The 24,432-nt window shown below is 31.0% G+C and overlaps 2 protein-coding genes across 2 annotated transcripts in view; both read right to left on the bottom strand.

The window, feature by feature from the left end:
* Positions 1–24,432, bottom strand: part of LOC134847719 (elongation factor G, mitochondrial-like) — a 540,091-nt gene that overhangs the window by 60,502 nt on the left and 455,157 nt on the right. The window lies entirely within an intron of this gene.
* LOC134848565 (selenoprotein W-like) lies at positions 1,299–23,794 on the bottom strand. The gene is made up of 4 exons (XM_063866080.1): positions 23,597–23,794; positions 22,976–23,057; positions 22,650–22,724; positions 1,299–1,590 (listed from the first exon to the last, which is right to left on the bottom strand). The coding sequence occupies exons 1-4, from the start codon at positions 23,680–23,682 to the stop codon at positions 1,510–1,512; spliced, it is 324 nt and encodes a 107-aa protein (XP_063722150.1). The 5' UTR covers positions 23,683–23,794; the 3' UTR covers positions 1,299–1,509.

Raw genomic sequence — 24,432 nt, forward strand, 5'->3', positions numbered from 1 at the left:
TATTGTCATTAATTAAAAAACTAATTTTATAATTCTGAATGATGGTTTGATTGGTTTACGTTTAGAAAAAAAGAAAAGGATTTTTTTTGTATTGTTTTTGTACAAACTTTTTTTGAGGAACCAACTGCAATTTTTTTGTTAATCATGTCTTTTCTTGGATCCCATTGGACGCAACCATTTTTGTCTCTCTACAAAAACTAAAAACATATTTTTCAGACGCGACAGTCTGGAAAAAATACTTTTGATCGCAACGTTTTGCAAAGAGAACCGAAGCGAGATAGTCTGAACTTAAGCGTAAAGCAAAAAATTACGACCAATTTATTAACTCAATTTACATCGGATGATTAATGAACTCTCTCAAAATGTGCAATCCATCAATCGGCTAAAATCAAGCGATGATCAAAAATTTCGCAATATTATTTCAATTCGAAGTTTTTTATCTATCTTTAATTTTCTAATTTTTTGTATTTGGCGCTTTTTGTCGCTTGCTCTTTGGAAATCTCACAAGAACAACTTGGTGCAAGTTACAGTAAATTTCCAATTTATCACTAAATTGAATACATGTGACATATCAGCAAATTTAAAAAATCGCCATCAGCAACTCTAATGACAGTCATGATAAGTCTACCATTATGTCATTATTTTAAATGTCAGCATTTAGATTTAAAGTCACCAAATTAGCAATTAGGGTTAAAATTAACATAACAGCAAATCGAATAAAATTCACCATACTATGAACTAGGATAAAAGACACCATCATCAATTCCGATTATAGTGTATACCTCAACAATTAGGATTGAAGTTTTCATTTTGACACTGAAGATAGAACTACAAAAAGCTACTGGATCTTATAAAATGGTAAAGTTGATGATTTCATTAAAAAGCTTGAAATATGTTTGGAATTTCAATGCTTGGTTCAGTAGTATTTCAGCGCTACATCAAGGATTTAGGCTGAACAATAAGTTAATATTTGTTTTTGGAGCCCACTGAAAATAGTTACGTCCTTGTTTGTAACTTCGCCATTTTCTAGATATTCAATTCTACCTATAACTCCTAATTGTTCACGCTAGAACTGGTTTAGTTCAGTCTAGTAGAACAAATTGTGGAGCCCGCTCAAACTTGTAGAAATCGCTTACAAGTTAGCAAATGCGCTTACATTTGCGGAACCCAGAATAATTTGTTATATTTCCTGGTTGCGGAATCCGCGAAAATAACTAATGGGCCAATAATAATGTTGCTAGTTATTTGTGCGCGGAATCCATGGAAACTTTGTTTATGGATTCCACTTAGAATCTAGTGCATATGTACGACTTGTTTGTGGATTCCAGTGACCTTACACATTTAGTATCCTTACACAGTATGGCCTCGTTACTTAAAATTAAGATATTTTGCAATTCAAAATCTAGATTCTCCTCAGCTCACAGTAGAGAATTTGGTTAAATTTTACATATGGTAATTGATCAAATTTTGACATCGAATTGCGATTCCTCAGTTAGTTGATCTTTCTTTTTATTTTTGTTTCAAGCAGCCAGAAATGCGGTCTTCGATCACCTTCATCTTGTCAGCCGAGTCCACATATCCATCGCCTTCCTGAAACAAGCTTTACAGATTGGCGAAGAAACATTTGACAAATTAAAAAAATCCGAGCTTCTATGTCTCCGCTGGTAACATTGAATGCCCCGTACAGAAATAAAATAAAAATACAGATATGCACAGGGTTAATCCATTTGTTGTGAGATTGCATATCTGTCCTGAATTGTATCAGACATGTTCAGACCTGGAAGATACAAAAATTTTAATGTTACAGAAAAAAAATAAAATTACAGATATGCCCAGAGTGAATCCATTTGTTGTGAGATTGCATATCTGTCCTGAACTGCATCAGACATGATCAGATCTGAATTTTTTTTTTGAAATTTTCGAATGAATTCTCAACTTTTGTCACGTGTCTTGTTTTTATCGTTGAAAATAGTTATTTTAACAAATAACACTAAAACTCGTTGAAAATCACGTCCTTGTTTTTAGTTTTTGAAAAGCACGAATAGAAATAAATTCTACAGACGTAGAGCTTTCGAATAATGTGTTTTTAATAACTCTGGAAAGAAAAGTCGGGTGGCTAAAAATAAAAACCTGCGAAACAAAAAATATTTTTCAGCATTTTTCTATTATTCCAAAATAGCTTCCTGCGGTCTGTAGAAATTGAAAAAAGTGTTATTACAAAGGATTCATTGCTTAGCAGGAAAATTATTTGTGCCACCTGACTCGATCTCCCATCGTTTTAAATTAATTTTAAAGAAGTTTGCTGATAAAAAGCTCCTTTTAGTATTTTAATTCGAAATTGATAACGGATCTACTCAATCCCCCCTTCGGTATCTCCCCTATTGGGGCAGCTATTTGATCCAAATGACAAGTTATTCGGACATATCCAGGATTTCCTCGGTATGGGGGGAGGAAGTCTTATGTTAAATGAATTTAGTGGATTTAGGAACGTTTTAAAGTATCGTTTTACGGCTTTAAGGCTTTGTGTGTACATGGGAAATCAAATTTTAGGTTCAGCTCAGTAGAACTGGTCAAAACCTAGGTTTAAAAAATTTTATGCTCAAAATACAGACATCCGCAACGTAGGGGCTGAACACGCCGTCTAGGTAATTGTAATAAATGATCAATTGTTTTCAAAAAATTTTGAGTCAGACTCTGGAAAAAAAGACCAAGCAAAAAAAACGTTCTTTAGAAAACCCATTTTAAATGATTTTTTTTTCTTCTTAAATACCATCAGAGTGGTTGGAACATTTTTTCAAGTGAAATCTTTCCCATTATTTAGTAAACTAAAATAATATCAAGCTCATCTAAATTATTCGAAAGTTGCCCCCTTCTAACACACATTGACTACAAAAAACTTGGCTATTTTAAAACAAAAAGTACCTAAATAATAACTCATTTTACTTTTAAGCGAGGAATTACCCGGGTCGAGGTCCGCGACTTATTTTTCAGTTTTAAGCGAGAAAGTATATTTTTCAGTTTAGGCGAGAAAATTCTCGAGTCGAGGTCCGCGATGATTAATTCCGCGAAAAAAATCCATAGTCTGGACAGGGTTTTAAGTCGTGGAAAAAGTCTGGAAATACCGTATCTCGGTCGCCATGCAGAGTAAAAGGGGAAACAAACTGCAACACAGTTGAGTATGAAGAAAGAAACGTTTCTTTACTAATATTTTTTTGTTCATAAAACTTAAGGTAAAATTTCAAAATGACGATGGAAACTGGTTACAGCTCAAATTGCACAGAATGTTCCGACCATAGTCTTTTAAAAGACACACATTTAAAAAAATAATTTTTTAAAATATTATTGTCGTTACTTCTGAGTAGTGTGATAAAAAGATCTCAACAAAAAATTAACAATTAAGCATTTTCGACTGTCAAAGCAAAATAGGCAAACCGGGCAATAGTTTTTGAAGAAAATTAGTTCGAAAATCAAAAAAAGTTATGGAAAAATCAAATTAAAATTTCACATGTGTTTTTTATATATTTTTTCCAAAATTGTTCTGAATTTTGGAAGTTTTGATTTCCAAAATGGCATTTAAAACTCTAAAAACAAACTTTACTCAAGTATAACTAAAATTAAGCATTAAACGGCTTAAATTAAGCATAAACTTAGACCTAACTGCTCAAAAACAGAGCTAACAAAAAAAATTCAAACCGATTTTTCTCGACATTGGAAAAAAAGTTTTTGTGAAATTTGTCAATGTGGTTCGGATACACGCTGAAAAAGCTTTAATATGATATTTTACTCCACTCTGTCCGAGGTTTTTTCCCGTTACCTGATTTTTCGGAGAAAACAAAAAAATTGTAACACCCCCGAATACAAAGTTCCTCCTCATTTTTCAAGTTGTCGGAACAGCAAAAACAAAAAAATTACCCAAGCCGTTAGAAAAAAAACAACTACGGTGAAGCCTTATTGATTTTTCCTCAGATATACATGTTGAAAGATGATACTAGAAATTTTAAAAAAGGAAAGTTTTATTCGGTAAAACCGCTTGTAAAACAATTTACTCCGCCATCGAATTATCTTGAGAAAGTTCTCTTTTTTTGTTAAAAAGATCTTCACTTCTGATGTTGAACAGTTTTTCTTGAAAAAGGGAAAAGCTTAGTGCTTTTTTTTAAGTTAGAATCATCAATTCTTTTGTGTGATTTGGAATTCGATGAGCCAAGATTTTTTTCAACGCCTGATTTGGTGTAAAACAACTCAAATAAACATTTATTGCCTTTTTGATTACTATTGATTGTGGTAATACACTAGAGACAAACTCAGTACCAATGAAACTACTAATGTCCGTCCCAAAAGCAGTCATGTCCGGAACTGACTGCTTTTGGGGCGGAAATGACTGAAGCGGAAGTGACTGCCCGCATTGGAGTTCCATGAATAAAAATCGATTATAATTGAGTTTCCTTATCAGTTTCCACAAAAGTGAAAACAAATCGATTATAATCAATTAAAAATGGATTATAATATTACTGTTTTTCGAGGCAACAAAATCGTTTTTTCATCCATTATAATTGATTTATTTTCACTTTTGTGGACACTGACAATGAAACTAAATCATAATTGATTTTTTCCCCTATACTGAGATGCGAATTTCAACGCACAAAAAGTCAGATGGTGGGTTGGGTTCAGGTGGGGGGGGGGTAATGTTGAGTAAGGTTGAGTAATATAAAAAAATAATTTTTGGTACTTTTTTATATTACTCATCATTACCTCCCCTAGCATTTGCCCATTTACAACAAACCCCCTCCCCCCCCCCCCAACGTAACGTGGTCAGGTGGGGTGGGTTCAGGTGGGGGGTGGTTTCAGGTGGGGGGGGGGTTGCGTTCAGATGGTGGGGTAGGTTCAGGTGAGGGGGGTATGTGGGTTCCATAAAAAAAATCAATTATCAGTAACCACAAAAGTGAAAAAAAAATCGATTATAATCAATGAAAAATGAATTATAACATTACGATTTTCCAAGGCAACAAAATCCGTTCATCCTTTATAATCGGTTTTTTTTCTCTTTTGTGGACAATGACAATGAAAATAAATTATAATCGATTTTTTTCCACTTTACTGAGATGCGAATTTCAACGCACATAAAGTCTTTTCTAAGTTTTAAATTTAAGTTGGTTACGTTGGTTACTTGTTGTTCGATTTAATTTTTTTCTGTCTAGCTTTGATCTTTTGGTTACTTTTTTATGTTATTCAAAAATTGGAGGTGGGGGGGGGGTAAAATTAGAGGTGGACTAGTCTCCCTTCCCCTACCTACTTAGCGTTTGCCCATTCACAACAAACTCCACCCCCCCCCACGTAACGGGGGGGTTCAGGTGGGGGAGTGGGGTGGGTTCAGGGGGGAGTAGTATATGAGTGAGCAAGAGTGGGGGGGGGGGGGGTGGTGGGAGACCCCCATGTATCAAGATAGGGAACAGAACATCCGGTCTCCCAGCTATGTATTAAGATTGGGTATAGAGTCTACAATGTATTAAGGTAGGGAATAGGTTTCCCATGTATTAAGATGGTAGGTTTCAGATGGTAAGTTTCAGAAAATTTTTTGGCGCCCGATCTTACCATGTTTTAAGATAGTGTTTAGATTTCCCATGTATTAAGATAGTGTATAGATATCCCTATGTATAAGGATTAAAAATTCCTTGTATTAACATAGGGAATAGATTTCCCAATGTATTAAGATAGGGAATGGTAAAATTTCAGTGTGATGGTAAGAAAATAGTAAGAAAAACGGTATTTTTTGGATTTTGTGTGGAAATGTCTAGTTTTTTCGCAAAAATCTCGGCATGCGTTATGTAATTCTTGAGTGTTACATGTAGAATGTGCAATGAAGAGAATATGTTTATTGGTTCATGGTAAGTCCATGGTAAGATGTGCAAAAATTTGGAAATGCTTATAAAAAAATTGATATTTTTTCAAAAAACTTCAAAACACGATATGATTTGATATAATTTTATAATAATAACTATTTTGTTAGATGATCTTTTTTTAGAAATTGTACTCAATCTAGCATAAACTATCCTGAAACCTACTGAAATTTTAAAAAAAATTTCAAGTTTTTGGAAAAAATTGCAAAAATTTCAAGTATTTGGAAAAAATTGCAAAAATTTCAAGTATTTGGAACAAACTGCAAATTTTTGAAAAAAATTGCAGAAATCTCATAATTTTGGTTAATGTATTGTTGTTTTTGATCTAATTTTAAACATACTTTTAAGTATTGGTTTTAAAAATAAGCTAAGATTGTATTTTAATTGGCATTATGTTGAGACAATGATACAAAATTTTGAATAAAAAAATGACTTTTTCCACAATTTTTTCTCAATATATTGAAATACAATGAAGCTTACCTTAATTTGAGCTAAATACTTGGTTATACAATGCTCTAAACACTAAAAAAAAGGTTCATTGTAGCAGAATCAATATTGAAACTTCCGGAAAACAGTGAAATGAGTCGTAATTTTTGAAAAGGTAAAATGAAAATTAATCAAATTTACATGAAATTTTCCATTTCGAACTTTTTATTTTGGTTTTTAACTAATTGTTTTAGTCCAGTTCAGGGATGATTTTTAGGAATCTCAATTCAAATGAACATTAAGCGCAATTTTCTATGAAATTTCTAAATCAAACTCCATGATTCAACTCCTCCTCACTTTTTTCTCATTGAATTACCCAAATTTGTACAAAAATTAAAACTTGTGAGAAATTTTTTATGTTAAAACTTAGAAATTTCAGATTATTGATAAAAAATGAACAGTTTATTGCTAAAATTGTTTAAAATGGGATAAATGTTTCTTAAAAATTTATTCGATATTGGGTCAAATTCAACAAAAACTTCTTCATAACTGATGATTATCTCTCTGTTGCTTCTGCAACATAACTTTCAAGATTTTCCGTAGAGTTTTTCCATGTTTTAAAGTTATTCTTGCTTTCTGTTTAATACATGTTTTTGCTATTGAACACACCCTACTAGAAAATTTAGTCAAAACTGGAGTATTTAGGAGGAAAATAGTATCAATTGAACGAACAATTTGCAGGCAGAGATGAAATTAGAACTGATACCGTATGACTATTACAATAAAAAATGTTAATATCTTCCTCAAGGTTCCCCTGTTCAGTTGCTATTGTAAACTATTTAAGCAAAAATACACATTTTGGGATCAATAACTATCACTTTTCTTGCAAAATAGTTATTAACTCGTTTTTTTTCTTAAATTTTGACGGAAATTTTCTCAAAAATATCCAAGTGAGGAAGAATTTGTGCTAGTTAAAGCATTCAAAAATATATGTACAAAATGAGAATATAAAAGTGTATTTTTACGATTTAAGAACAAATTAGGAGCAGCTCTATTAGTTATAATCTGAAAATCTCCGGAAATACGCAAGAAAAACTAGTTCCTAACATATACAATATAAAAACTTCTGAAAGAGCGAGTCTCAAAAAATTGATTTAGCAAAGCAAATCAAGGTGCAAACTGGAATAATTGTGTAATTTTCCGATTCTTATTAAGAAAAAAACTCTATGTAGTAAAAATGTAGTAATGTATTGTATATAGTGTTGTATATTCTATGTAGTATTGTGTATGTATGTAGCAAGGAAAAGTAGATCTTGAAAGCAAGTTTTCGATTTATGCTTTATGTATCTTCTTCCAAAAGATGTCGAATTGGGTTTGCTTCTCAAAAATTATCCTCAAAACATTTGATCTTTCATATAAAGTACCTAATATATCAAATGATAACAATTTTTTCTAATGAATTACGCATAAATATAAGTCTTTGAGAATTTTTATGTCGGATTTTTTCTCAGGATATACTTTATAAGCTAAACTTTAGTAAAATTATCTCAAATCTCCTAAGGAATAAATTGAATTTCTATCTCATTTTAGCATTTTCTCAGTTTCTGCTTCATCTACTATCTACCAAATGAATCCAATTTGAGAAAATTTTTTACTTGAAAAATGAATTTTAGATCGAAAAATGTATCGTTTCAACGAACGTTCAATAATCCGAAGCTGAATTAATACCATAAATCCTTTACTAAAAAGCTTTAAAGAATTTTCTTAACCTCATAACTGTATAATGCTGTTTTAAATCTGAATTTCTCTTTTAGACTAAATTTTTACATGGAATGGTGTATATCATTATCTTGAAACTTTCAAAGTTTAGCAAAATATACTTTTTTTCCAGGTCATTTATCAATTTTTTTTCTGAAATCATCAAAAATCAATAGACTAACATAATTCTTAATAAGTCAAACCACATTATCTGCATAAAAAGCTCTGCTCTATGAACAATTTTACAAGCACTAAACAAGGAAAACTTTAAAATAGTAACTACAAAAAACCTTTCAATTAGTTGATGTTTTCCAAATATCCAAGTTTTACAATTTTTAGGCGAATACTCAAATACTCATTAGCATATGTTATGCACTTTACTACAAATTTATCACAACAAAGTCTCCGCAAGCTTGCAACCAAGGGAGTTTTTACTGTTGATTAAAAGTTTTCGGATCGAGTTCCATGGAAAGCTTCACGACGATTTGAACACAATTTTTGCTGTCTTTAACATCAATCAAAACCTTTGAATAAAAAAATAAATGACAGTTCAGGTAATGTAATGAAAACACTGTATAATTACTGACTAGATTTGTTACAATTGCTGAGACTTTTCAGATTCGGTAAAAACTAATAATCATAGTATTTTCAAAAAAAAAACTTAAAAATTTTATCACAACAAAGTCTCCGCAAGCTTGCAACCAAGGGAGTTTTTACTGTTGATTAAAAGTTTTCTGATCGAGTTCCATGGAAAGCTTCACGACGATTTGAACTCAATTTTTGCTGTCTTTAACATCAATCAAAACCTTTGAATAAAAAAATAAATGACAGTTCAGGTAATGTAATGAAAACACTGTATAATTACTGACTAGATTTTTTACAATTGCTGAGACTTTTCAGATTCGGTAAAAACTAATAATCATAGTAATTTCTAAGTTTTTCAAAAAAAAAAATTTAAAAATTTTACCTTCTCCTGAAGTGTGTTTGCAGTCTGCTGAGCACATAATTTAATATTATGCTGAGAATGGTTCTTCTTGAAATGATTAGCGAGTTCCTCGCTGCTATAAGTATAAAAATTACAGTTAGAACACTTCAAAACACCACATGTTCTACGATGTCTTGATGCATCTTTGTGAGTGTATTCCCTGCCACATTCAAGACATGCAACTCATTCGTTTCTATTGAGTGAAGCCATCTCAATAGTAATGAAAAATTAAATGGGAGATTTAAAATGTACCAAATTTTTAGACAAGGTGAGTTGAAAAGCCTCAAAAAATGAATAAAAGTAAATAAAAACAGCAAACTTATTAACCAATTGTTTTCAACGAAAAAAAAATCAGAGTGGATATGCTACTTAGCCTAGCTGAAATAAAAATCATCCAATCTAACCATGGAATTTTTAAAAGTATCAACCAATCAGAATCGAGCATTAATTACAAGGAAACTTTTATCTTTTCTGATATCAACCAATCAGAATTGAGCTTCAATAGTCATGTGATTTTCGACAAATTCAATGACCACCAATCAGAATTGAGCTTCAGAAGTCATGTAATTTTCAACAAATTCAATGTCAACCTATCAGAATTGAGCTTCAAAAGTCATGAAATTTTCAAGAAATTTAATGTCAACCAATCAGAGTTGATCTCTTCTTCTCATGAGTTTTTCAACAATTTTTTTAAAATTTGTAGATTTTGAGGATACTTTCACAGACATTATTTGTGTTAATAACCAATCAGAATGAAGTAATCACAGATTTTAAAAAACTTTGTAGATCAGAACCAGACTATGTTTATGAAACTTCTTAATCAATATATTTTATTGAATTTTTCCAACCTAAATAAGATTTGAAATTTGATACCCTAGTGGGACAAATGAAATTTTTTGTCTAGTTTATATTGTTGTTTCGATATTCAATTCAAGTTTTGAAATTTCGATCAAAATTTTTTCGTGGTAATGACGTCATTCCTTCGAAATTTCTAGAATTTTCCAGAAAAAATTTCAACCAATCAGAACTAAGCAGTTTCTAGACATAAATTTGGATCCAAAACATTCATTTTTGAAGAATGTCAATTAAAAAGCATTTGAAATTCCTTGAATTACTCTACAGGAAAAAAAGAAAATATTCCGGGTACTTTTTTGATAAGTTTTTGGACGTCTTTATTGTACAAAATAGAGTTATCCGACTAAGTAAAGGTCTCTTCAGAGAAACTTACTCAATCAAAGAGTTTACTTTTGATTCACATATTGCGTATCAAAGTTTTAAACTTACGGCTGAATTATACCTCACAAGGAAAGAAATTTTGTTTATTCTCGAGAATTTGAAATTGATCAAAAAATCGTACGATAATATATCAAAAACTCTTTTTATCCCCTATCCAAATCCCAAAATTGTGAAAACACCTCAGCAAAGTTCTTTATTCCTTCATTTCTTTAAAGATTTTTACAAGTTCAAAATCCTGCTTGATTCGGTTTGGAATCAGATTTCCAGAAGTCTGCTTTGAAAAATTCGTCAACTTTGAGTTATCTTCCCAAATTTACATCAAAATCAAAGAACTTGACTATCTACTCAAAAATCAGCAATTTCTCATTGATTACATACAAAAAATTCAATTAACTTGATGAAAAAAGTTGCAGAGATGTTACTTTTTTTAATTTTCTTTCTTTTGTTACTTATATCAGCAATATTTCTTATTTTTACTGCAAACAACTTTTGGTCATTTATTTTTGCAATTGCCTTTGTGTATATTTTTACTTAATTGGAAGGTTTAAGTCCTTAAAAGGGTCTTGTGATTGGATACGACAACTAGAACAAAAATGACTTTTTTGTGATTGGAAACGACAAAACCCAAAATGGAGCTTTGTTTCCGATTGGACACGACTTTTATCCAAGAATCCCATAAAAGGAAGCTGAAATCTGATTGGACACGACTACAATCCAAATAAGGAAAATCCATTCTGATTGGTTAAAACCACACATTCCAGTTGAAGGTACCCCTAACTCCTAATTAAAAATCATTTTATTTTCAACTTAACTACCGTCAACTACCTCCTCTCTCAGCTCTAAATACAATAATTTCAACTTAACCACAGTCAACTTTCACCCTCAACTGTAAATCTTGTTTTTACTCATTAACTCAACTTATTGCTCAAAATGATCTTCTCAGTACAAAACAACAACCTTATGTTCTCGGTGGAGTTTTCGGCTGATTTAGTACAAATCCAAGTGCGAGAAACAGTTTGTGGAGTTTTTCTGGTACAAATGGACATCCCAATCCAAGTCTGGCATATGGTGGAAGTGATGCGAAGGGACTTCAACGAACATCATATCACACAAGTACCCCCTAGAGAGAATCAACTTGGAGAATTGCAAATGATGGAGGAAGTGTCCGAGCATGTGGGAATGAACTACCCCGAAATTCCTGACTCTAGATATGTGGCTCAACCATTCGACGATTTCCTCTTTCCTTGGGAAGAGGGATCTGTGGACAACCCAATTACAATCGAAGAGGATGAGGGGTTCTCTGAGCCAAGAACTCCAGTCAGCGAACCACCAGTGATGGAGGCAAGACCAGCTTTGCGCTCCATTGAGAACTTGCAATGTTTTGAGAATTCAGCTGCTCGACAGCTCTTTGATTTGTAAATAAATTGGTTACTATCTTGTGCCTTGTAATTTAATTTTTTTGTATCTAGAAATTTTATTTTTAAGAGATAGGAGCAAAGAGATCATAGAAAAGTTTATTGGGAAATTTCAAAGGTAAAACTTTGTTAAAAATGAAACTAATTGAGCATCTGGTAAACTGTTCTTTAAAATTTTGTTAGAAAGATGGCAAAAAATATTAAACCAATTTTTGCAAGCATGTTAAAAACTTTACATTATTTTTTGTACCATGCAAAATTTTTCATAATTTTTTGCCTACTTGTTAAAAAAATCAAAGAAAATCTCGCAAATTAAGAAAAATTTCATTAAATATTTTCGCATTTTAAAGAAAACTGAAAAAGTATTTTCTTGCACTGTTAATAATGAAATAAAATGAAAATCTTTGTTTTAATTTTGATCATAAAAAAATAATCTCTTTTTTGCATGTATTTTGATCAAAAATATTGGAAAAACAATGTATTAAGATAGGGAATAGTACTCAAAGTCAGCAATTATGAAAAATTTTTAGCATTAATTTAACAAGTTTTTTACAATAAAATTTTGCCATTTTTGCAAATGAATAAGAAAAAATAAGTTAGATTTTTGCATTTGTTTTCAAAAAAACTACGAAAAAACTTGCATCTAACACAAAAATTTGTTGAAAAATTTTGCTCACTTGTTGAAAAAACTAAAACAGTTTTTGCATCCTGTAAAAAAGTTTAATTAAATTTTTGCAAACGTGTTGAAAAAATCAAACCAAAATTTGCATCTTGCGAGTTAATTTTTGCACACGTGTTGAAAATTGCAAACTTTTTTGTTGAAAAAACTTTTGATTTAAATAAAAACAATTATGACAAGATTTTTATAAACAAATATTCAACTATTAATAGAAAAATTGATACGCTACTATTTACAGTACCATAACCATCAATGAAACAATCAACAATTTGCAACAAATCAGTCTCATACTTTGAGTTTTGAACTTTTCGAATTCTTTCCAAAAAAGCTGATTCAAGAGTCTGAGTGGACGCAAGTTCCTGATCAGAAATGAAAAAATTGCAGAGATACTACTTTTATTAATTCTCCTTCTTTTGTTACTTATATCGGCAATATTTCTTATTTTTACAGCAAACAATTTTTGGTTACTTATTTTTGCGATTGCTTTTGTGTATTATTTTACTTATTTGGAAGATTTAAGTCCTTAAAAGTTTCTCTGATTGGATACGATAACTAGAACAGAAGTGAACATTTTTGTGATTGAAAACGACAATAATCAAAATGGAGCTTTGTTTCCGATTGGAGACAACTTTTATCCAAGAACGCAATAAAAGGAAGCTGAAATCTGATTGGACACGACTACAATCCAAATAAGGAAAATCAATTCTGATTGGTCAAACCCACACAGTCGAGTTGAAGGTAACCCTAACTCCTATCTAAAAATCATTTTTTTTTCAAATAAACCGCCATCCACTACCTCCTCTCTCAGCTCTAAACATCCTAATTTCAACTTATTTTTTGCAAGGTTCCCGCTCCTCGCAGTTCTTTCTTGTTTTTGCTCTTTTAGTCATCTTATTGCTCAAAATGAGCTTCTCAGTGCAAAACAGCAACCTCATGTACTCTGTAGAATTTTCGCCTGATCTAGTACAAATTCAAGTGCGAGAAACAGTCTCTGGAGTTTTTCTGGCACGAATGGACATCCCAATCCAAGTCTGGCACATGGTGGAAGTGATGCGAAGGGATTTCAACGAACATCATATGATGCAAGTCCCCATCACAGAGAACCAACTTGGAACAATGCAAATGATGGGGGAAGTTTCTGATCATGTGGGAATAAACTATCCCGAGATTCCGGACTCAAGATTTGTAGCTCAACCAGTCGACGACTTCCTCTTTCCTTGGGAGGAGGAAGGATCAGTCGGAAACCCCATCACAATAGATGAAGATGAGGGATTCTCAGAAACAATGACGCCTCCAGCTCCACAACAACCACCAGCAATGGAACCTCGTCCAGCTCTGCGTTCTATAGAGAACCTCCAGAACTCTTCTGCTGCTCGACAGCTCTTTGATTAAATGTTTTTGTAAATAAAGGTTGTTTGGTTTTGACTTCGTTTTCTGTAATTAATTTCTTCAATTTCATTTTAATTATGAGAATCGATGAGAGGTTCAAGGTAAAACATTGAAAAACAATTAGAACTTAGTTAAAAGTTCCGAACTCGCACACATGTTAAAAAATTTGATTAACTTTTACACAAAAATTCGGAAAAACACTAGAAAAACTGTACACAAGTAAAAAGTTACCTAATCGATATTGCCCCTTGTACACATTTTTAGCCTTTTGTAGAAAAAAACTGAAACTTTTTTCGCATTTTGTCGAAAAAAGTAAAACACTTTTCGCATTTTGTCAAAAAAAAGTACAACACTTTTCGCATTTTGTTGAAAAAATTGAAACACTTTTCGCATTTTATCGAAAAAAGTAAAACTATTTTTGCATTTTGTCGAAAAAATTGAAACACTTTTCGCATTTTATCGAAAAAAATAAAACATTTTTCGCATTTGTAGTGAAAAAGTGAAACACTTTTTGCATCTTGTTAAAAAAATTAAAACACTTTTTGCATCTTCTCAAAAATTTGAAACACTTTTCGCATTAAGTCAAAAAAATTGAAACACTTTTTAAAACTTGTTAAAAAAATTGAAATGATTTTGCAACTTTTTGAAAATCAAAACAAATATTACATCTTTCTTACATGTTTGAAAATTTTTTTGCAAATGTTTTTGATAACGGTGATTTTTTTTCGGTAATTAATGGTAACTTTGTAAAAATATGAGAAAATAGATGGAATATCAGAAGTTTTTTAATGAAAAATTGACATGATCACTATTTACAAATCCATAACCATCAATAAAACAGTCAATTATTTTTAACAAATCATGTTCATATATTGAGTTTTGTACTTTACGAATTCTGTCTAAAAATGCTGAGCCAAGAGTTTGCGTAGATGCAAGTTTTTGATTAGAACTTAGATAATGTTTTTTGAACTTTTTGCGAACAAGTCGTTTCCTTGATATGCTTGGTGTTTTTTCTGCCCCTTTCCATCGTAAATTATGCTGCACTCCACAACTAAGCTGATTGAAGACTTCCTCACTTGATGTGACAATACTCGAAAAGAGTCTGTGCTTGTACAAAGTGTAAAGACAATCAATTTCTTGATATATATATTGAGTATATATATGTTTTTTTTGTAAAAATCGTTGGAAACTGAAATAAACAATGATTTACTATTATAATCTGAATAAAAGCTGGGAAGAGCTTGACACATAGCAGCTGCCTTTGGAAAAAATGATTTTTGCAGAAAATGGTGGAGTTATATAGTAGTAGTAACGCCTACGCAGCTTCCAAATAGGGAAATCCTTCCATATTTGGTACTACTTCCATATATGGAAATGGCGATGACTCATACTGCTTACTTCCATTTTCATTTAATCTCAAAGTCATTTCTCTCATTTCTCCTCATCTGATCAGTTTGCTCTTCAGTGAAAAGTTGATAGTTCCAACTATATTGAATTTTCAAAAAATCAAAAGAGAATTGGGAGATTTGTTTGGTTCCAAAAATCCAACAAGGGAAAAATATGTTTGGAACCGTGCTTTCAACTATTAAAAATAAATGATTTGGGACAATTTGAAAAGTCTCAACAAGGGTATCTTAGTGAAAAAGAAGGCGAAGCAATATCCGCAATACGGAATACTGTTATTCACGATGCTGAAAATCTTGGACTCGTACCTATATATGAAGCCAAATCTGGCAGAGAATCAACTATGGATCAGGAGCTTGTTATCTGTAATAGAGTATATGAAATAGCAATGTACAACATGAGGAGGGTGGGTGTCACAATCAAGAAGTACAACGTGAGCAAGCCACCCTACATTCAGATTCGACTCTTTACTGCAAAGGAAAATGAAGACTTGAAGCAAGTTGCATATGTCAACTATAAATTGAATGAATTCAAAGAACTGTCCCAAATATTGGGAGACTTTATGTTTGTTGATAATTGTAAACCTCAGTAAAGCTTTGTGATGTTTTGCATGTTTGGTAATTGAGATATTATTGGCTCAAAACTATTTTTTCTCACTAAAGTGTATATTTAGAGCTATAATATCTGAGGAAAAGTCAGACAAAACAAGCAATTTAATCGAAATTGACATAAAACACTAACCAATTATGAAATAATTTTCCAGTATTTGTTTATGAAATTACAGATAAATTTATTTAATAACTGTTTTCATCAAATTTAGCTAAATTTTGCCTCAATTTAAGAAAATTACAAACAAGAATGTATATTTAGTTGAAAACATTATCATTATTTTTTTAGATTTTTTGAATATCATTGGTTGTTTTCAATTTTTTTTGTAATTTGAGGTTTCTATTGGCTACATGAATTTCCTTGAAACTAATTAGACTCTAAATAATTAAAAAATATTTACGGCGACTGTTACTACAAAAAATACTTTAAAAATGATAAAACAATTCGAGTTTTTTAAGTTTCTTCATATATTTTATTAAGAAAAATGTTTCCATCAGAAGCGTTTTCAATGTCTGAATTGAACATTTATCAGAATTTAAAATTAAACTACTACAAAAAACTACAAGAGTGGTGGCAGATGAAGTTGATGGAGATTGTATTAGTTTTAATTTGTATAGAAACACAGAAAGTTCAATAGTTTTTTTAAAAAGATGGAGAGGAGATTACAAAAAAGAAGAGTACTGTCAGATTTATCAACAATGTTTTTATTTAGAAGAAATAACACAGATTGGATGGTCGATCAGAGAAAAACAAAACAATGGAAGATCCTATGAAACAGAAATTGGAGATAAGGAACATCAATTCGATTACTGTTTTGAATTTGATACAAATACAAAATCCAGATTTGTCAGAATATCTTTTGATCGTTTATCCAAATTTGATAGACTTCCGGTTGTTTATACTACAATATACCAAAAAGAAAACGATAAAAACGTATATTTTGGTAATTTCTCGTTTCACTGGTTAGAAATAGAACAAATCGAAAAAATTTTGATCGAAATTTCAAAATTTGAATTGAATATCGAAAAAACAATACAAACTAGACAAGAAATCTTATTTATCCCACTAGGGTATCAAATTTCAAATCTTAGTTATGTTGGATAAATTCAATAAAACATATTGATTAAGAAGTTTCATAGACATAGTCTGGTTCTGATCTACAAAGTTTTTTAAAATCTGTGATTACTCCATTCTGATTGGTTATTAACACAAATAATGTCTGTGAAAGTATCCTCAAAATCTACAAGTTTTAAAAAAATTGTTGAAAAATTCATGAGAAGAAGAGATCAACTCTGATTGGTTGACATTAAATTTCTTGAAAATTTCATGACTTTTGAAGCTCAATTCTGATAGGTTGACATTAAATTTGTTGAAAATTACATGACTATCATCACTATTGAAGCTCGATTCTGATTGGTTGAAATCAGAAAATATAAAAGTTTCCTTGTAATTAATGCTCGATTCTGATTGGTTGATACTTTTAAAAATTCCATGGTTAGATTGGATGATTTTTATTTCAGCTAGGCTAAATAGCATATCCACTCTGATTTTCTTTTCGTTGAAAACAATTGGTTAATAAGTTTGCTGTTTTTATTTACTTTTATTCATTTTGTGAGGCTTTTCAACTCACCTTGTCTAAAAATTTGGTACATTTTAAATCTCCCATTTAATTTTTCATTACTATTGAGATGGCTTCACTCAATAGAAACGAAAGAGTTGCATGTCTTGAATGTGGCAGGGAATACACTCACAAAGATGCATCAAGACATCGTAGAACATGTGGTGTTTTGAAGTGTTCTAACTGTAATTTTTATACTTATAGCAGCGAGGAGCTCGCTAATCATTTCAAGAAGAACCATTCTCAGCATAATATTAAATTATGTGCTCAGCAGACTGCAAACACACTTCAGGAGAAGGTAAAACTTTTAAGTTTTTTTTTTGAAAAACTTAGAAATTACTATGATTATTAGTTTTTACCGAATCTGAAAAGTCTCAGCAATTGTAACAAATCTAGTCAGTAATTATACAGTGTTTTCATTACATTACCTGAACTGTCTTTTATTTTTTTATTCAAAGGTTTTGATTGATGTTAAAGACAGCAAAAATCGAGTTCAAATCGTCGTGAAGCTTTCCATGGAACTCGATCCGAAAACTTTTAATCAACAGTAAAAACTCCCTTGGTTGCAAGCTTGCGGAGACTTTGTTGTGATAAATTTGTAGTAAAGTGCATAACATATGCTAATGAGTATTTAAGTATTCGCCTAAAAATTGTAAAACTTGGATATTTGGAAAACATCAACTAATTGAAAGGTTTTTTGTAGTTACTATTTTAAAGTTTTCCTTGTTTAGTGCTTGTAAAAGTGTTCATAGACCAGAGCTTTTTAAGCAGATAATGTGGTTTGACTTATTAGGAATTATGTTGGTCTATTGATTTTTTGATGATTTCAGAAAAGAAATTGATAAATGGCCTGGAAAAAATGTATATTTTGCTACACTTTGTAAGTTTCAAGATAATGATTTACATCATTCCAACTAAAAATTTAGTCTAAAAGAGAAATTCAGATTTAAAACAGCATTATACAGTTATGAGGTTGAGAAAATTCTTTAAAGCTTTTTAGTAAAGGATTTATGGTATTAATTCAGCTTTGGATTGTTGAACGTTCGTTGAAACGATACATTTTTCCATCTAAAATTCATTTTTCAAGTAAAAAATGTTCTCAAATTGGATTCATTTGGTAGATAGTAGATGAAGCAGAAACTGAGAAAATGCTAAAATGAGATAGAAATTCAATTTATTCCTTAGGAGATTTGAGATAATTTTACTAAAATGTAGCTTATAAAGTATATCTTGAGAAAAAATCCGACATAAAAATTCTCAAAGTCTTTTATTCATGCGTAATTCATTAGTTGATAAATTAGGTACCTTATATGAAAGATTCAATGTTTTGAGGATAATTTTTGAGAAGCAAACCCAATTCGACATCTTTTGGAAGAAGATACATAAAGCATAAATCGAAAACTTGCTTTCAAGATCTACTTTTCCTTGCTACATACATACACAATACTACATAGAATATACAACACTATATACAATACATTACTACATTTTTACTACATAGAGTTTTTTTCTTAATAAAAATCGGAAAATTACACAATTGTTCCAGTTTGCACCTTGATTTGCTTTGCTAAATCAAATTTTTGAGACTCGATCTTTCAGAAGTTTTTATATTGTATATGTTAGGAACTAGTTTCTCTTGCGTATTTCCGGAGATTTTCAGATTATAACTAATAGAGCTGCTCCTAATTTGTTCTTAAATCGTAAAAATACACCTTTATATTCTCATTTTGTACATATATTTTTGAATGCTTTAACTAGCACAAATTCTTCCTCACTTGGATATTTTTGAGAAAATTTCCGTCAAAATTTAAGAAAAAAAACGAGTTAATAACTATTTTGCAAGAAAAGTGATAGTTATTGATCCCAAAATGTGTATTTTTGCTTAAATAGTTTACAATAGCAACTGAACAGGGGAACCTTGAGGAAGATATTAACATTTTTTATTGTAATAGTCATACGGTATCAGTTCTAATTTCATCTCTGCCTGCAAATTGTTCGTTCAATTGATACTATTTTCCTCCTAAATACTCCAGTTTTGACTAAATTTTCTAGTAGGGTGTGTTCAATAGCAAAAACATGTATTAAACAGAAAGCAAGAATAACTTTAAAACATGGAAAAACTCTACGGAAAATCTTGAAAGTTATGTTGCAGAAGCAACAGAGAGATAATCATCAGTTATGAAGAAGTTTTTGTTGAATTTGACCCAATATCGAATAAAATTTTATGAAACATTTATCCCATTTTAAACAATTTTAGCAATAAACTGTTCATTTTTTATCAATAATCTGAAATTTTTAAGTTTTAACATAAAAAATTTCTCACAATTTTTAATTTTTGTACAAATTTGGGTAATTCAATGAGAAAAAAGTGAGGAGGAGTTGAATCATGGAGTTTGATTTAGAAATTTCATAGAAAATTGCGCTTAATGTTCATTTGAATTGAGATTCCTAAGAATCATCCCTGAACTGGACTAAAAAAATTAGTTAAAAATCAAAATAAAAAGTTCGAAATGGAAAATTTCATGTAAATTTGATTAATTTTCATTTTACCTTTTCAAAAATTACGACTCATTTCACTGTTTTCCGGAAGTTTCAATATTGATTCTGCTACTATGAACCTTTTTTTAGTGTTTAGAGCATTGTATAACCAAGTATTTAGCTCAAATTAAGGTAAACTTCATTGTATTTCATTATATTGAGAAAAAATTGTGGAAAAAGTCATTTTTTTATTCAACATTTTGTATCATTGTCTCAACATAATGCCAATTAAAATACAATCTTAGCTTATTTTTAAAACCAATACTTAAAAGTATGTTTAAAATTAGATCAAAAACAACAATACATTAACCAAAATTATGAGATTTCTGCAATTTTTTTCAAAAATTTGCAGTTTGTTCCAAATACTTGAAATTTTTGCAATTTTTTCCAAATACTTGAAATTTTTGCAATTTTTTCCAAAAACTTGAAAATTTTTTTAAAATTTCAGTAGGTTTCAGCATAGTTTAAGCTAGATTGAGTACAATTTCTAAAAAAAGATCATCTAATAAAATAGTTATTATTATAAAATTATATCAAATCATATCGTGTTTTGAAGTTTTTTGAAAAAATTATCAATTTTTTTATAAGCATTTCCAAATTTTTTCACATCTTACCATGGACTTACCATGAACCAATAAACTTATTCTCTTCATTGCACATTCTACATGTAACACTCAAGAATTACATAACGCATGCCGAGATTTTTGCGAAAAAACTAGACATTTCCACACAAAATCAAAAAAATACCGTTTTTCTTACTATTTTCTTACCATCACACTGAAACCTTACCATTCCCTATCTTAATACAAGGAATTTCTAATCCTTATACATAGGGATATCTATACACTATCTTAATACATGGGAAATCTAAACACTATCTTAAAACATGGTAAGATCGGGCGCCAAAAATTTTTCTGAAACTTACCATCTGAAACCTACCATCTTAATACATGGGAAACCAATTCCCTACCTTAATACATTGTAGACTCTATACCCAATCTTAATACATAGCTGGGAGACCGGATGTTCTATTCCCTATCTTAATACATGGGGGTCTCCCACCACCCCCCCCCCCCACTCTTGCTCACTCATATACTACTGGGGGTGTTCAGGTGGTTCAGGTGGGGGGGATGTGTTCAGGGGGGGGGGGGGGTTAAAGTGGGGGAGCAAAAGGGCAAATGTTGGGGGGGGGGGGAAGAGGTTAAGTCTTTTTTCCAGTTCACCCTTTTTCAAAATATCGAGTTTTGTGTATGTTTTACGTGTTATTACGGCTAAATGCGTGATGTTACGATGTAAAGTATGAAGAACAAATCTGTTTACAATTGTCGATCTGCTCACCACACCAAATTTTATTGCATTATGATAATGTTAAAAAAACTTTTTGGATTTGAATTTGAAAGGGGGGAAACTGGAAAAGAGCCGAGCTTAACAGAATTTTTTTGCAATTTGAGTTTAGGTTTAGAAATGAATTCAGCCGTACACTCGCTTTGCAAAGTTTCCGCATAACTCACTTGATAAATGCTGAAATTCTTGCAAAATTTGCACGACGCGCGAAACAAAAATTAAAGTGGAAAAAATCCATTTTAATGTGATTTCCTACTTATTATAAAATCCATTATAATGGATTCAAAATTTATCATAATGCATTTTGTTTTGGCGAGAAAAAATGGATTTTAATCCATTTTTAGTCCAATTTTGTTGTCTGAACGTAACATGGGAATCTATTATACTTACAACATTATAGACCACGAAAATCCATTATAATCGATTTGTTTTCACTTTTCTTAAATGCGGGTGGGGCGGAAGTTACTGGATTATAATGGATTTTTATTGTCAGTCTCCATTAATTTTAAAAAGAATTGATTATAATAGATTAAAAATGGATCATCAGGCTACTATGAAAATCATTATAATCGTTTTTACTGAATTTTTTTTGATTTATAGTCCATTATAATGGATTATAATCCATTATTATTCAACAATTGTGTCATCGCTTCATGTCATTTTATTTTTGTTTTGTTTTGTGTGCTATTTTGTCGGTTACCGAACTAAAAGAAACTATAATTCTGTACTTATTGCCAGGGGTGGTTTTATGAGGGGGGCTGGGGTTCCCCCTTGGAACTATCTTGAGGTATCCATTTTTGGTGAATTAATTATAACTTTGCTACAGTATGATCATAATTATAATATAATCGATTATTTTCTCTTTCTACTGAGTGCGGATAAGTTGTGCTCACCATCCCTCAGAGGGTTGAGAAAAAAACTACGATGCCGTTGGCTTTTTTCTCACCCAGTCTTAGTTGTCTCAAGAAAGCTTTTAGCGTTCAAGTGTGCTGTAAAGTTTTAGCTCAATTGTTCACAGTTGAGAATTCATATAATTTTGCAAACAATTTTACTTCAAATTCTTCAAACTACACTATTTCAAATTCTTCAAAACTAAACTTAGCGGAGACTTGCATATGACGTGTAGGCAATTAGTGTGGTAAAATTGATACTACAACTTGTTTTTTTTATAGCTTGCATGCTTGTCCATTTCGGAAAAAAGCAAAACCAAAGAAAAAGTTCGAAATGAAAGTTATCAATTGTCGAATGCTAGTAATTGGTGGGCGAGTTTTTTCTATACAACAGATAATTGAGTTTTTCCTTCGTATTTTTTTCACCAGGTTCTGAGTGTATTTTTTTCGATTTAATGACTTACCAGTTTAGAGTGGACTTGCTCGCCATTGATGAGTACTTCGAAGCATCCGTTCACCTGGTCGGTTGTTTTCAAAACCTAAAGCATTTTAACCTTTTTCTCCATGACAAATCTTCAACTTATAAACTTAGCTCGAAATATTATTTTTCAATTTGTTTTTAATTTTTTTTGCTAATTATTATCTGTTCGTCTACATTCGCTTGTTTTTAAGAGTTACAGTTAGAGATTTACTTGTGAGCATTCAATCAATAATTGAAAATTAATGTTCAAAATTTCAACAGGAAAAAACTTAGATGAATCTAATAGCTGAAATGACGTGTTTTTCTTACCCAGACAAATTTCTCTTTCGGAAAAGCCCTGGCAATTTGCTTGCGGAAGGTAGTCGCCTGGCTCTTATACCCACATCCACGACTAAAAGTAAATTTTTTTCTAAATCAAACTTATCTGCATGGTGTAAGTCCGTATTTTCATACGTCATTTTTTCTGCTCCTCATGAGAGCAAAAGCGTTTAGTTCTTTTGCCAAAAAACTTTTTGTTATAGTTTTCTGGACTAGAAACTTTCGCCCAGCTATTTTTTGCGCGGCTCAAATTTTAACGGATATTTAGTTTCAAGAAGTTTCTGTAGGAAATAATTGACTGTTTAGTCGAAATTGGTTCGAAAAGGTGATTTAAATATAATACAACTTATCGTGATTATATTTTTTCGGTCTCAACAAATGTAAAATATACAGGTAACCTGTGAGCATCTTGAGATTATATATTTCTTACAAACATTGATAACTTAACGCGAATTTTGCTGAAAATTTATCTTGATTTTCAGCTTATAAGCTATAAGATACAAGATTCTTTTTAGATTTCGAATTGCAGTATTACACGGGTAATCAGGACTGTGTCGCCTATGATACTATGGACCTAATTATTTGTTCTATACATTATTTTTTGATACTCACCAGCAGATAATTTTGATGGTTATGGGTCTTTTAGCCAGTTCCATTTCTCGGTTATCGATTCTCAAATTTTCAATTTTTGTTTCCATAGTACGAAACTATATATTTTTGTTTCTATAGTATTTTTGTTTCTAATTTGGTATGAATTAGTTAAAATTACAAAAAAATGGTCGACTGAGCTAAAAATGGACAGTTCTAAGATAAATTTGCGTGTAATTAAAGTGTTTTGCATCCAAGAAGCCTGTCAGTTTCCTCATTTTTCCATTAAAATAATTGGTTTTTAAAATTAAAACACATGAAGGGATTTAAATGAGATTAGCAGAAAAAAAATTGCAAAAAATGTCAGCAAACCTTTTCTAATTTTGATCAATTCTACATTTAAATCAATTTCTTGAGGATTTTTTGTAAATTGAAAAAGTAGTCTCTTTAGTGGCGTAAATGCCGTCGTGAGCTGAATAAATCTACAATTTAAGTCTTTGCTCTTAATTTCCTACACCAAGAACACTTTGTCATAGGTTTTAAATGAAGTTCTGATACCGACTAGAAGAAGTTATTTTTGCGCTAAAAAAATTTTCCGAAAGTTAGTTTCTGTCCAGTACTGAGTTAATTGGTGCAAAAATAAATGTTGGAAAAAATACGGAGTTATGGCTTTCCTTTAGGCTATTTAAAAGTTCATTTGATTTGCAAAAAAATTGACCCCGAAACAGGCAAATTTGTAGCCAATTCACTCAAATACAGTTTCTGCAACCATTTGAAAACTCCAGAAGCAATAAAAAAATTAAATTTTGAAAAAAAAATGAAACGGAAACAATTTAGAGCGGAAGGAAGTTACGATTAAG

The sequence above is a fragment of the Symsagittifera roscoffensis genome, chromosome 6 (genome assembly GCF_963678635.1).
Source record: "Symsagittifera roscoffensis chromosome 6, txSymRosc1.1, whole genome shotgun sequence".
Lineage (NCBI taxonomy): Eukaryota > Metazoa > Xenacoelomorpha > Acoela > Convolutidae > Symsagittifera > Symsagittifera roscoffensis.